Genomic DNA, 15,273 nt, shown 5'->3' on the forward strand with positions numbered 1-15,273 from the left:
TAAATGGAAGTTGTCTAGGTGTAAAATGGCCTCAGAGGAAGTCTCGTTTATACTCACGCATTCACCAAATGGTCCGATGTAATGACCCAGGATTTTGATAAAGGGCACTTTATCATCATTGCCTGCACTGATACCCAGCCCAAGTTTCTCATATGATTGTGCTGCCTAGACGTCACCTTCAGTCACCTTGGAGGGTCTTTAGTAGGTACACTGAGATAAGCAAATGAAAATTAGTAATGTCAGGGACAGAGAGGTCAGCACGGCGGTTGGGACTGGCTGGGAGCAGGGAGGAGGGCAGACTGTTCCACAAAGAGAAGCATATATAAGGGAAAGAATAGGTTATTCCACTTGCAAACACGGATTTGTGGATGGGACACGTGCACAGGACGAGAGAGAGGAATGGCCTGGTTTACCCTTTACCTCCTGAACCTTCTCTGGGCTATGGCTGGGACCAGCATCCACGCCCGAAGCTCATGCTGTGAGTATGGTGTTTCCCAAGCAGCTCAGGGAAGCAGAAAGCCCCCACACTGGGGTCTGCTGATGAGTGAGTAGTTAAAACTAGCAGTCACTGGAGGAGTTCCAAAATGGGTGAGTCAGGGTGCGAGTGTCTATGTTCATCTTTCCTGACTTAATAGCATAAATTTTTTGCGAGGCAAGTCTATGTTTTTTGTTTGTTTGTTTGTATGTTGTATTTTGTGTGTGTGTGTGTGTTTGTTTTTGTTTTTGTTTTTGTTTTTTACAAAGGGAATTTCTTCTCTCACAGTTTTGGAGGCCAGAAGTCTGACATCAAGTTGTCAGTTAGCAAGCTTGGTTCCTTCTTGGGGACTCTGAGGGAGAAGAGGTCTCCATGCTCTTAGCTTCTGGTGATTGCTGACCATCCTTAGTGTTCCATGGCTTGTGGAAGCATCACTCCAATCTCTGCCTCTGTCGACACATGGCATGCTCCCTGTATCTATGCATTTTATATTGAGTGATTGAAATACTGGTACAGGAATGATGATGGATGATACAAAGACAGACACTCAGTGGTTGTTCTGACCAGGTACCGTTACTAGTGGGAGTTTGGGGTACTCACTGAGGACAGGACATGTCCCAAATCTTAAATATTCATCATGTAAGAGAGAGAGAAAAAATGGATGCAAGGAAATCAGTGATTTTAGGAATATGCTAGAAATAACATGAACTGTGAGCCATAGTGCTTGAAATTGTTAAACAAGAAATCACTTTCTTAAAGATAAGGGTTATTTGAGAAGATGTAGGGACTAACTGGCCTCAAAAGCAAATCTCAGCGTTTTCTCCATTTCCCTTTAGTCATCGTCCCTAGAGGGGACATCCCCGGGGGAATAGCAATGCTAACCTTGTCTTCTCCTAGAAGACCCAGCAAATGTGTTTCTGAGAAGAGGGAGTGAGGGGTCTTGTAAATGGCTGTCTCTTCGCAGCTGTTCCTCCAACAGAGAAGGCCTTAGTTAATGGTTTACAAGCGCTTATGGAGAGCTCGGTGATGCACTCAGCCTACCCCAACCCCAGCGTCCTGATCGCCATGAACCTGGCCGGAGCCTACAACTTGGAGGCCCAGAAGCTCCTGACTTACAAGCTCCTGGCCAGCGACACAGCTGGTAAGGACTCAGACCCCTCCCTGCACGCGCTTCCTGAGTGTTGTCCACCCCCAGGTCCCAACTCCCTGCACCCCCACCTCAGTGCTGCCTCTGCTCACACCTGAATCACCCAAATACCTCAGCCGACATTTCTGGAAAACACCTGGAAAGAAATATATGTGAAGTCAGGGCATTCATAGAGGAGGGTGGTAACACACAAAGAGCTCTAGACTCGATGTGAAAAGAGTGGGTTCCGGTTCTCACTCTGCCACTTAACCCCGTGACCTTGAACAGGTCTCTTGGTCCCACTCAATCTCATTTCCCTCATTTGCAAAATACAGATGATTCTGACAACAATAGCACTAATAGTAATAATACCAAGGATAATAATAATCGTCAAATCCCTGTCCTGCCTACCTCACAGGAGGTGACTTGAAGCTCAAGTTAGATAATAAAGTCGAAATCATCTTGCAACTATGAATTTTCATATATGAATTTGTATGGGTGTTCTTGCTGCTTTTCTAAACAAACACCAGGGATTCTTGGGGGAGTCTTCAAGTCACACAGAGGCCATTAGATTCAATGGCCTCCTGAACATTTCAATACTCCTATTGAATCTAGTATTGAATACTAGCAGTATTTCTCCATACTTCTTTCCTTAAGAAGACAGATCAAAAAATGATCTAATCACATTATTAAAAACCAAAATAATCTGGAAAGAAGCAGAGAGTTCAGCCCTGGTCCCTAGTGCTCTCTTCCCTGAAAATAGCCTTAACTATTTTGTTCTCTGCTCTACAGAACTGACCATTGGTCAGCTAGCCCTCACCATTATGGCTCTCACCTCCTCCTGCCGAGACACTGGGAATAAAGTATCAATTCTACAGAGACAAATGGAGAACTGGGCACCTTCAAGTAAGAGCTCATTGGAAGGGAAGGGAGAGTGAAGCAAATGGTCCTTCCTGAGAATTTTAAACCTGAAGGAAGAGGATGGGAGAGTGGAAAGTTAGGGAAGAGACACAATGTCTCTTCCACTCAAGTTCCCTAAACTAAGCCCCCATGGGAGATATTCACTTCCAATTTAAAATACACTAGAGAGGTGGCCGGGTGGCTCAGTTGGTTAGAGCTTGGTGCTCATAACACCACGGTCACTGGATCAAGTCCCACAGGGGCCACTGAGACGCACCCTCCACAACTACACTGTAAACAACGACTTGATTTGGAACTGGTGGGTCCTGGAAAAACACACTGTTCCCCCATTTAAAAAAGAAAAGAAAAGGAAAAAAAAGAAACTAGAAAAGACCATTAGCCTAGGGCCAGAAACTTACCATGCCATCACCTGCCTGAAGACAGCGTCATCCCTTTTATTCCATTCTCGTGCCAGATGTTTTTATTCTGAGAAATATTGATAGTATCTTTAGCCTGGACAGGTTTTCTAGCAATGTCTATTCAAAAGGTTTGGCGTTTCTTTTTCTGCAAATGTCCTCACTATGGGAAATGTTAGTCTTATGAAGGCCTTCTGTCCCTTTCTAAGGCCCCAATGCCGAAGCTTCAAGTTTCTATGGGCCCAGCCTGGCAGTCTTGGCACTGTGCCAGAAGAACCCTGAGACCACCTTACCAATAGCAGCCCGTTTTGCCAAGACCCTACTGGCCAATTCCTCTCCCTTCAATATCGGTGAGTAGGTCACTACTTTCAAACGGCCCTGAGCTGGAAACATCAAGGGCACTGAATGATGGAGCTGGCGGGGGAAGTGGGAGTGGGGAGGAGGTGGAGAGCATGAAAATGTCTGTAGAGGGGAGATATTTAACAAATGTTTGTTGAACCCATGAATTAAGGAATAAATGAAAGGGAGATAGTAAAACATAGGAACCAGGACAATACATGTCTGGCAGCTACAGAATCTCTACTAGGGACAAGTCGGTTGTTCCCAGGCAAATTATTAAATTATTAAATCCATGTCTAGACTCAGCCCTACCTGAACCCTCTCTTTTATCACTCCTGATGCTTCCACACTATTCTTCTCAATGCTTCTCCTTAGAACATCCAAATATTCTGTATTAAGCAGCTACTCTCTGAACACTAAGCCCATCAGTCTCCCCTTCAAGGAGCCCCTGGAGCCATCCTGTTCCTTCATTCTGCAAGGATATGGAAGCTTTTTCCTCTACAACACCACGTCCTTCCTGCATCTACTGACCCTTTCTCTGTATAATCCCCTCATTCGTTTCTCCTCTGTCACTTTCTAAGCAGTAACATCTGCTCAGGTGTTCACCCCCTATACGTGCCTCTTCAGCAACCTCTCTCACTTAGGCATGTTCACAACAAGTAGGTACATATTTACTTGAGGACCCTCCCTGTGGGTCAACAACAGACTGGCCTCTATCTCCCATCGGGGGCATCTCTGCCACTTCAGGGAAATTGGCACATTTTTTACAACACTGGTTCCAACAATTCTGTCACATTTAATGAAGCCACTTTCAGATAGAGATTGGGGTGGGGAAGGGAAGATCAATGAAAGAAAAGATGCCACCTGGCAAGCCTTTCATTTGTTCTGGTCTTGTCATGCCAGAGTTTGCTCATTCAGCCCACACAGGTTCTCCCGTGCAAATAGTGGGAAGGCCCCTATGCTGGGTACTATGGGGGAGGCAAAGTTTGCACCGTCCAGGAGTTCACAGAGCACAGTAACACAAACAGCAGAGAGCGCCAAGGTTGCACAACAGGTACAACAGCAAATGCTACAGGAGTTCAGAAAAGAGACGGCACCTGTCGTGCTGGGGTGGCCAGAGAAAGCTTCCCTGACAGGTGGTGACGGCTGAGCCTTCTGGAACCAGTGACATTTTGAAAGATAAACACTGGGACAAGAGAAATGGGATTAAATATACTGCCTGTCTACGTTAATTAAAAGCGTGAACCATGCAGTCCTACAGATCTGGGTCTATTCAGGTCCTGGCGATGCTACTTACTAGCTGTGTGGCCTCGGGAAGTTACTTAACCTCTCTGAGCCTCCATTTTCTCATCCCTTATATGGAGATAATTATAGGTCCTATTTCACAGGTTGTCCTAAAGAGTAAAAGAGATAATGTACCTGGAACACAGTAAATGTTAGTTGTTCATATCATTGGTGGTGGTTGTCTCATCTCCCTGTGATTCACAGACACGGGAGCAATGGCGACGTTGGCTCTGACCTGTATGTACAACAAGATCCCTGTAGGATCAGAGGCAGGTTACAGAACGCTGTTTGGTCAGGTACTAAAGGATACTGTGGATAATATCAGCAGGAGGATTAAAGACAGCGGCATCATCGGGGACATCTACAGTACTGGCCTTGCCATGCAGGTAAACACGTCACTGAGGCTCCTCGTTGGCTCCATGCCAGTAAGATTGGGTTGTGGGATCAAGAGACCAGGCTGCTGAAATCTCTGTGAAAGACCAGCTAGTATGCTTGAGGTAGATTCCTTGTGTCGCCTGTGCCTTGATTTCCCTACTGGTAAAATATAGGCAAGTGTTAATTTCTTCCTACCTCATAGGTAAAGTGTGAAAAGAAATCTACATGAACTGTTTTCCCTTCCTTGGAAAAAAAAAAAAAAGAAAGAAATCCAAAAATGTATTGGTTTACTATTAATAATGACCAGTTTGTTCATAAAAAATAAAGACGGATGAAAGTTTGGTATATAAAAATTAAGGATAGTAAAGTAGGTCCTCAAAAAAATATTGAATTTTCTGATTCTATCTTAGTGGTCAGGTATTCTTTTTTCAGCCCTTTCTCTTGATCCAATAAAGAAGGGGCTTGTATTCAAAATGCTTTATGAAAATCATCTAAAGCTGACTGGACATCTAATCTTTGTCAATCTCTATTTCAATCTTGACCTCATTTCAACCTCACTAAGAACCCTAATAAATGGCAGAGCGAGGTGTGCCTGGTAGCCAAGTTCATACTCACCCTGTTTTTCCTTAGTATAGGTTCCCAGGCTTGGATTCCATAAGATGCTGCTTAATACAGCTCCAAATACATCCTCACCCTGCCCCACCCCTGCACTGATTGGGGTTGATTAGGGCAGCTGTCTCCAGGGACACCAATGATAGTGGGAAGAGATAACCAACTAGAATCAGAGACTAAAGGGTCATTTGTGGCCCTTCCAAACTAAGAAATTATTTGTGCTCCAAAGTCTCAAAATGTCCCATGAGATTAATAGAAAAACTACATCATGACCGTCTCAACTCAGAAAGCCCAGAAAACAGACTCATGAAGTTACAATGCCAGCCTTAAACCTAACATAGCTCTGGACTAATGTTATTAATAGGAAAAAAAAAATCCTTTTTGGGAGGGTCTGGGGGAGGAGGGTGGATGGAGACCCGTGTTTATATTCCACACATTAAAAATTAGCAAAAAATATGAATGGATTAAAAATTAGTTCATGCTAAACATAAGAAAATACAAAATCCCCACTCCAATGTGCCATGTGTAGGAGCAACTAATGAGAACAAAGTCAGTTTCTAAGTCGTGTGATGGTCAATGAAATTTTGCCATGGAGCAAAACTTTCTTGTTATGATGGTTGAATCATACACGATTCAAGTCCCAGGGCTCAGGTCTAGAAAGCTTTGTAGAGGAACAAAGGCAGTCTGAAAGGAATATCAGACAGGTTGTAGTTATGACTCAATTAAAATAACCTTGCTTCACCTCAGCACAAGACAGAGAATTGTTTGTTTTGGCTGATTTGGTTTGTGAGTTCTATGCAGGTTTTTATCACCTGCAAGGTACACTCTGATAAGCTGTTCATGAAAATTAAAGCTTTGCCTATGAAAAGGCAGGACCTCATCCATATCCAGATATCATAGGCTATGTGGATTTCTTGTGTTACAACACAAAGCCTCTCCCTAACCTCTTATGGCCCATATTCAGAGTTTACCCAGGCAGCCTAAAGTCTGAAACTACCTAATGTCTAATATATAACCTTTTCCTAATCTAAAATGTTCTGGTGTAGAAAAGCGAATGGCTCTGAAGCTTTAACAATTTGAGTTTGAATCCCAGATCTGCACCATCTTAGGCAAACATTGAATTTATTTGAATTTCATTTCCCCCGTCGGAACAAGGTTGCAAAGGTATACATCAAGTCACAGGCACAATGTGGTGTTCAATCATTGTTCACGGTCTCTCCCAGTAGAGTGCTGACATTAACCTTGAATGTCAGTCTTCACTCGTCCTCTTCCAGGATGCCTACATCTTCACGTGGCCTACACCACCCACATTGCTTCCCAAAGGCATGCATGCGGCATTTCCTCTGTTCCAGGATTTCTCCTGTTTTTCCATGAATAGTACGATGTTTTCAAGGTTCTCTAACAGGAACTTAACTTGGAAAGGGGTCTGATAAACTTCTGTATGCAGTTATTAATGACTTCTCACAGCTTTCTGTGTCTCTCCTCTCTAGGGTGTTGGTGTTGGTAGTGTTATCCCAAGGGGGTACATCTCACTTAGTGGGACTTGGGAGGTGGGAATGGCAAGTGGACAAGATATGGTAGCTGATGCCCCTAAACCAAAGTGCCCTGTAAAGTGGCCTCTGACAAGAGCCATGGTTCATGGCTGCCATCCACAGGGTCCAGCTGCTCCCAGCACTGCCTCTGCTGCACAGCGTCATTTCTGATTCCCCCTCTCCCTTCTCCCACTTCCCATCTCCAGCTCCACAGAAACTGGTCATCAGCAATCTCAGCCCATTAAGAAGCACCGGGGGCCGTGGCCAGCACAACCCTCCAGGGAGGGAGGTGGGGACCACATCTCACATATCACACATTACAAAACGATTTTGCACACCATCCCATGTGAACCTCAAATGACACCCCCCAAAAGTAGACAGAAATTATTATTTCTATTTTACCTATGAGACATAAAACTCAGCAGAGTGGATTCCCTGTGTATTAAGCAAGTCTCATTTTGCAAATAACAGAAACCCAAATAATTTTTGCTTAAGAAAAATGGAGACTTACCATTTTACATGAACTGGGATGTCCAGGACTAGATTAAGTAATTTCAGGATTAATCAGGGAAAAGGGCTCGAAGCATGATATTAGGACCACTCTTGATTTCATCTCTCGGGCCTGGTTTTCCTCATTCCCTCCTGCTCCATGGCTTCTTCAAAGTGGCTGAGGAAGATTATCACTAGGAGCTCAATCCTGACTCAGATGGTCCCAGCTGAGTAACCCCCGCAGGAAGGGGAGATGCTTCTCTCGCCCCACGTCCGTATATCAGGGAACGACTGTATTAGTACGTTTGCCCACCAGTCACTGTCACCAAGAGGATGGCACTCCGTGATTATCCAGTCTGTCCACCCGTGGCCAGAGATGTGGAACCTCTGGCTGACAGTCTTGACACGAACACAGAGTATGGGAGGAGCCCACCAAAGTGTGTGCAGGACAATGCAAACGAAAGAGGCCCAATGTGTTTAGATGGCCAGGTTGTGCTAAGCCAAAGCTCCCCGGAGCTCGCTTTGCCCAGCTCTCGTCCTCATTCTCTATCCAAGAACTCTTATTAATACAGCAACCCTACCAGTGTTCCCTGAATCTGAGTGCTGCACAGGTATTTGTTGTGTCACTGCACGGAGCTAAGTGATGGGGGTGCAGCCGGAACAGACAGCGTTGTACCGACGCAGCTCCAGGTTAGACTCTGGGTGATCAAGTCTACGCCTCAGAAGGCATGTGAAGGCCAACTCTCACTATGCCTCATTCCTTCTCTCTCCCCAGGCTCTCTCCGTGACTCCTGAGCAACCTAACAAGGAGTGGAACTGCAAGAAGACTATGGATACAATACTTAAGGAGATTAAGCAGGGGAAATTCCGCAACCCCATGTCCATTGCCCAAATCCTCCCTTCCCTGGAAGGCAAGACATACCTAGATGTGCCCCACGTGTCTTGCAGCCCTGGTAAGAACTCTTAACATCTGTCTCTCCTTATGTCATACAGTGGCAACTTATGCCAGGAATGATGTGTGGGTCAATTTTAAGTGGCGTATAGGTTTTCTTATGTCTGTTACATCCACTGTAGGCAGAGCCACATTTGACTTCCAATCCCCAAGAATTGTGGGCTAACACACAGCCATACATCCTGCCCTCAGAATGCAGGCCTCATGTCTAATTCATTCAGCACACATTCACTGAGCACCTGCTACAGGTAAAGCATTTTATAGGATGCTGATAGAGAGGGAAGAGCCATGGTCCTAACAATCAAACAACATGTAACGTCATTCATTCATTTGACAAATGTACCAAACATAGTACATTATTTTATGATATCTGCTCTTTACAAAGTCAGGAGACACAGATGTAGGCAAAACCCACAATATTTGGAAGAATGAAAGAAGTTTTAAATAGAAATAAAAGCCATATACAGTGCAAAAGCAAAGAAAATGTGAGCAATCACTAAGATTGCCTGGGAGGCTTAGGAAAAGAGCTGACTTTTCAGTCAAGCCTTGAAGGTCTAAATATGAAGCCTTCGTGCTCGCAGAACACCACAGAGATGGGGTAGAATCCTGGCACACAACCTTTTGATTCGAAATATCTTTATTTTACCCAATTGAAAATACAACTCAGAGACTCTTAAAATTCAAACATTGCAGAAATAGGCATTTCAAAAGTGGGAATCCTGCATAAAATCTTTATCACTTCAGAGATAACTTGTCTTTGGTACAGATTCCTCCCACTCTTCTTTCTAATCAAATACTGCTATAAAGTATTATTCGCCTTATGTTGCGCGGACTTCCTAAGATAAGCAGAGATGAAGAACCTCCTTGCCGGCCTCAGAGCAGAATCTACAAAGACCACTATCAACCTGATCCCAATCATACCAGACACGGCCACGTCGCCTAACTCCTTAGGCAGCTTCCTAGTGATTTCCCCACTTTACGCAGGTGGCCACGGAGTCATTCCTAGGATGCTACAATAGTGGCTTAGATGTTTTGTTACATGGTCGGTAACTTACTACCTTTGCTTCTAGATTCTTAGGGGTAGCAAAATAAATGTTTGTTGTAAAACTAGCTGTCAGTTCTTCAGTTACGATCAGCTGTCTAGACTGGAAATGAGAGCTCCAGTTCCTCAGAGTGATCCACAAAGTACAAAAACTCATTGCTACTTCTTGAAATGTTTCTGGGATGGGTTGCCAATGACAGAGACTACAAAGAAGCTTCAACACTATTGATAACCTTTAACAAATTGGGTGTCTTTGCTCTTTACAGATCATGAGGCGCAACCAACTCTACCCAGCTTTCCTAGTCCTGTCCCCCCCTCTGCAGCCAACATCACTGTCACTTACACCATAAATAACCAGCTGAGGGGGGTGGAGCTGCTCTTCAACGTGACCATCGATGTCAGTGTGAAAAGCGGATCAGTGCTACTCGTTGTCCTAGAAGAAGCACAACGCAAAAATCCCATGTTCAAGTGAGTGCTGCAAGTGACATTAGCATTCTCCCCAAGCCTAACCTCAATTCCCATTTTCTTTCTCTCCTTCCTTCATTTACTTACCTTTTTTCCTTCTTATGACTTAACTGATGTCTCATATGTAATAGCCCCTTGAGAGCCTGCAATCTCTTATGAAAAATGAAATCATACAAGTCAATATGTGTCGTGCGGGGCGTCCGGCGGGGCAGCCTGCGGGGTCTCTGCTCCCATTCCCCACATAAGAACGCAGGACATGGTGAGGCCAAAAAGGAACACCCACGGAGCCATAGGTAGGGAAGTCATACCACTATGGTCTCACTGGAGGCTGGGTTTACACGACATGCGACCTGCTGTCCACTTTGCTGCCAACTGACCAACTCTCCTCGACTCTCCTTACTCTCCTTCAGTCTCCTCCTTCACTCTCCTCGGCTCCTCTCCATAACCGTGGCAGTTATATCAGTGACCAATGGCTTAATGGCTACAGCTGATGGCCAACTAGCCACAGCTGACGGCCATCCACTATCTGAGCCAGCACCTCTCCACATGAGGCCGAGAGCCTGGAAACTGCTTTCTGGGGCTCTGTCCCCGCAATATGTGATATAGTTTTAAAAATAGGAACTCAAAGGAGAGAGTCCACTGTGGATTTGAATAGTCAAAGAAGGCTTGTGTCTTTGGACCACCTTCAAAGCATAGGTACTATGCAGGAAAGTATGAGAGGGTGGTATCTAGGAAGAGGGAAAAGCTAGAAAAAAGCATGCAAGAGAGGAATGAGCAAGGAATTCCAGATGAGGGAGTCAGCCAGAGAAGAGACTAGAGAAGAGAACACAGGATTTAAGGAAGTGAGTAATTTCTGGAAGGACAGGTTGGGTGATATTGTAGAAAGCTTGAAGTACCAGGCTAAGGAGGCTGGACTTCATGTTGCAGGAAAGCTCTGCAAGTTTTTGAATAAGAAACGTTATGCTGTAAAATGTTATTTGGGTTTAAGAACGGGAGACAGGAAAAGAGCTAGACAGGAGAAATGACCACAGTGACGAAACTGTGAAGTCATGAGGACTTCATTCAGTATAAAAGGGCTCATGCCAGGGAAGATGTGCCCAGGTGTGAGCACTGGATGGGGGTCAAGACAAAGAAGCTGCAGCACTACAGATAAGCATGTCAGGAACAGAGAATGTCTTCTAGAGAAGACAACATAATTCCTCTAGACATGTTTGATTGTGGGTATTTGGAAGAGAAATGTTAGGAGTTTTTAGAGGTAAAACGGGAGTCCTAGAAAAGATGTCAGGACAGGCAAAAGAGACTGGACCATCATCTGATAGGGGTGAGGATCAAAGTAAAGGAACTGTGCAGAAGGTGGCAGATACAGTGCTCCCAACAAAAGCAGGAGACACATCTAGTTATTCCCACTTTATAGACAGAACCACTTAGGTCCAAAGAGGTTAGGTAATATTCCTAAGGTCACATAATGTGTAACTAATAGAGTTGAGATAATTAATAGGTTTGAATGACTCTGAAGCTCATATTCTTTCCACTGCCCTGTTGGGAAAGGGCAGAATACAGAAATAAATAACAGAGAAAGTTAAACTTTGGGGAATGTTTATAGTTTGCAAAAAGAGGAAGTAGTAGAGAAGTATGGAGAAAACTAAACTATAGGAGTACAGGGAAAATGCTAGCTCATGGAAAGAAAAAGAGAAGGTACTTTCAAAGGAAAGATGACAGGACCCAGATTCTGTAGAGAGATGTCAGGATTGACACAGGCCAAGGAATTGACAATTGAGTGACACGTGGAATCTATTCCACAGGGTTAGGTTAAGTCACATGTCTGCTACCCACAGCCCCGCTTCATAACTTCCCTAATTCTATAGACAGGTCAGGATAAAAGTCGCATTTCAAGAATACTTAATTTGCAAATTACCCTCTCAGTATACTTTCCTTCTTCTTGAGCTTAGCTTTAATTTTGCCTGATTTTTCTTTTTCTGACTGGAAATGTAACGATATACATAGTAGAAATGTTGAGGGGAAAAGCATAAAGAAGAAAACAGAGCCTCTATAATCCATCCACAATATAATCACTATTGCTGTTTTTTATCGTTTTGTAGGTGTTCTCTCTGTATTACAACTAGTTATGATCTATTATATACATGGGATAGAGAAGTTTCATAAAATTTGTATCCCACATTTATTTTTACTTAACATTATTGCATAAGCCTTTTCCCATGTCACTGAAAATTGTTGAAAAATAGGATTTTCATAACTGCAAAATATCCAGTGTTGGATATTCATTCCATCACTCACCTAATTATTTGCCCATTGTTAGACATTTACATTTTTTAAATTTGTTTATTGACAGTTTTCTTCTAAATTAATTCATTTTAATTTTATTTAATTCCACGTGATTTCAGATTTATTAGTCATTTGCTTTTTCTCTTTTAAGCATGATTTTATTGGATCTTTAAAGCATTTAAATGTCTCTGTTCCTTTATCTTAACTCTTTATTGCCTGACCTAAAGTGACGTATTAATCATATATGATTTTATTCTTACAGATTTGAAACCACAATGACATCTTGGGGCCTTGTCATCTCTTCTATCAACAATATAGCTGAAAATGTGAATCACAAGACGTACTGGCAGTTCCTTACTGGCAAGACACCTTTGAATGAAGGTAAGAGAAGAAAAAGAATGTGGGCATTTCCTCCATAGTCTGAAAGCTACATTCTTTTGTTTCCTTATTTACTTTGTTCATTCATTTAATAAATAAATAATCGTGAGATTGTATGTGTATATATACAATGGTTACATATACAAATATATTATAAATATACACAATGATTAGATAGATGATAAATGATTGATAAATGACAGGTAAAGATAGACAGATGATAGATAAGATAGATGATAGATAGATAGATAGATAGATAGATAGATAGATAGATAGACACATACATACATACATACATAGATACATAGAATGTATGGGTAGCTATCTAAAATAGCGTTTTTTTAAATCAAGAATCCTGACTCCACTCTGAGCTAGTACGAAAATATCCAGTGAACAGCAAAAGTGGATTGATTTACTTAAAACAATAATGGTTAAAGAAGCAAAAAGCAGATAATGTAAGAGACACAAAAAAAAAACAGACAGAAAAATTAGTATGTGAGCTAAGAAGATGGCCAGTTTGGGGTTAAAAAATTAAATGTGTAAAACAAAAGCACAGTGAATTCATAGCCAGTGGGAAAACAAATGTGAAGGTTAAGAATAGCTATTTGTGTAGTGCTGTTATGTTTTATTCCGTATATCGATTCTGTAGATCTTAGTGACTCTCTTTATACAGAGAAAGAAACTAAGTCTTAGAGACATAAAAGGGACTTGTACAAGACACACATCTAGCGTGTGACAGAGCAGATAGTCAAGCCCAGGATGAGTGAGTTTTCTATCACAGCCTCGCTCTGTTCATTCTTCACCTTCTTGTGTTGTACATTCTTCAAAGAAAGGAATGTTTGTACGTGCATTTTGTGTGGGGAAAACGGGAAGAATAAATCTCAGAGTTCAGGAAAACTAACATTCTTTAAAATTTTTGCACAAAAACTAAAATATCCTCCGAGATAAAGGGCAATGGTATATGGTTTTGGCTAAGGATGGTGTTACCTAATTAATCTAATGTCAATTGTCACCGAGCAGAAAGATATGAAGCCAAAGGAAGTCACAGCAGAGCCAAGACTGTGGCTTTGTAAAGATGCTTCAATAACCAGATTACAATGGGAGAGATGTTCTTCTTAGAATCTATCATATATTTAACAAATTCTGGCCAGTCAGAATTTGTGGAATTGCATCATACAAGGATCTTAGAGTCATCTGGGCCTTGGTTAAAAGCTCCTTGTCTTATTTACTAGTTGCATTAGACAAGTAATGAATCTTCCCTGACTCAGTTTACATTTCATGGGTTATTGTGAGGATTAGAAATAATGTGTTTAAAATGAATAAGTACAATGTCTGATGCATTTGTTCAAAAATGCTGTTCATTATTATTAGTTCTTCTACCGCCTTCATCTCAAAAATTGCCTTGGAAACTTACGAGTAAATCAGGCTTATTCTCATGTCTGCCAATTACTTTTATTTTATGAAGGAAGGAATGGTAAACTGAAAGGCCTCTGAAATCCAAAAAGATCTGGAATTGGCATTGTCGTTCTTCCTAACGCCTGGCGACTTGAAAGCTGGTCACCAATACTACCACAGTCTATCTTTCCTGCCCTGAAAAGACAAGCATTTTCAACCCACTGCCCTTCCTTATTTCCTACAAAATCTTCAAAAGTGAACATGAGCTTCTGCCTTGAATGCTCTAACATTGGCTTAAACAAGCCATTTTAACAATAACCGTCATTTATTGCACATTTATATGTCTCAGGTACTGTGTTAAGCACCTGGGAGTCATTATTTCTAATCCTGAAAATAATTCTTCAGGATAAATATTATTAGAGCAATTGTACTCATATATATGAGGAAAAGGAGGCTCACACAATTTAAGGGGCTCACCCAAGACACGCTCCATGTGGCCACCTTGGGTGTGGAAACGAGGACTCCCTAAATCTCAATCACGTGCTCCTTCCACACTCACCAAGCTGCACACTCCATGATCACGTAACACCTGTAACGATGGGCTGATCCTGTGGGAAGTGGGGGTGCTTATATGTACCATGGTCACCTGGTGTTTCTCTGCTTGTTTCCAGGAGTTGCTGACTATATACCTTTCAACCAGGAGCACATCACAGCCAATTTCACACAGTACTAGGGACGAGGGTTCTAGTGAACATCTCCAAAGGAGGGCTGGAATTTTTCGTCATTTCAAATCTATGCAAAATAGTGGAACCAAAATCCTGGTAAAAACATGGAAACCCCTGTGTTGAATAAATGATGCAAACTTCTCCAGAGTCTCAACATCTGTGACCCACCCATAAAAAAAAGTCTGGCTCCTCAAGGGAATGACTGCCAGTCATCAATTAAACTGAGGGTGACGGGAGATGGGAGAGCCAGAATTTTTGGAGAGCATTCTGATCATTTTGATTAATTAACCAACATATACTCCTTTATTTCTACAAATGAAATATTTTAAAAACTCCCATTTTTGTTTCGTATACCAAGTACTTCTTTTCAAATTACTTAGTGTAAACATATATACTTACATATATACATGAAACGGCCAGTATTACTTCATATGAGACCCACAGATCGTTCAGGACTTGGTAAATGATGTTATGTCATAACTCTT

General features: G+C 42.4%; 1 protein-coding gene across 1 annotated transcript; it reads left to right on the forward strand.

Moving 5' to 3' along the window:
- Positions 1-399: 399 nt before the first annotated feature.
- Positions 400-14,929, forward strand: CBLIF (cobalamin binding intrinsic factor; the record flags this gene model as incomplete). Its single annotated transcript, XM_081063756.1, has 9 exons — positions 400-478; positions 1,440-1,616; positions 2,394-2,507; positions 3,127-3,267; positions 4,745-4,926; positions 8,324-8,501; positions 9,809-10,010; positions 12,553-12,671; positions 14,735-14,929. The coding sequence occupies 9 exons, from the start codon at positions 400-402 to the stop codon at positions 14,794-14,796; spliced, it is 1,254 nt and encodes a 417-aa protein (XP_080919882.1). The 3' UTR covers positions 14,797-14,929.
- Between the last annotated feature and the right edge of the window lie 344 nt (positions 14,930-15,273).

The sequence above is a fragment of the Rhinolophus hipposideros genome (genome assembly GCF_964194185.1).
Source record: "Rhinolophus hipposideros genome assembly, chromosome: 10".
NCBI lineage: Eukaryota > Metazoa > Chordata > Mammalia > Chiroptera > Rhinolophidae > Rhinolophus > Rhinolophus hipposideros.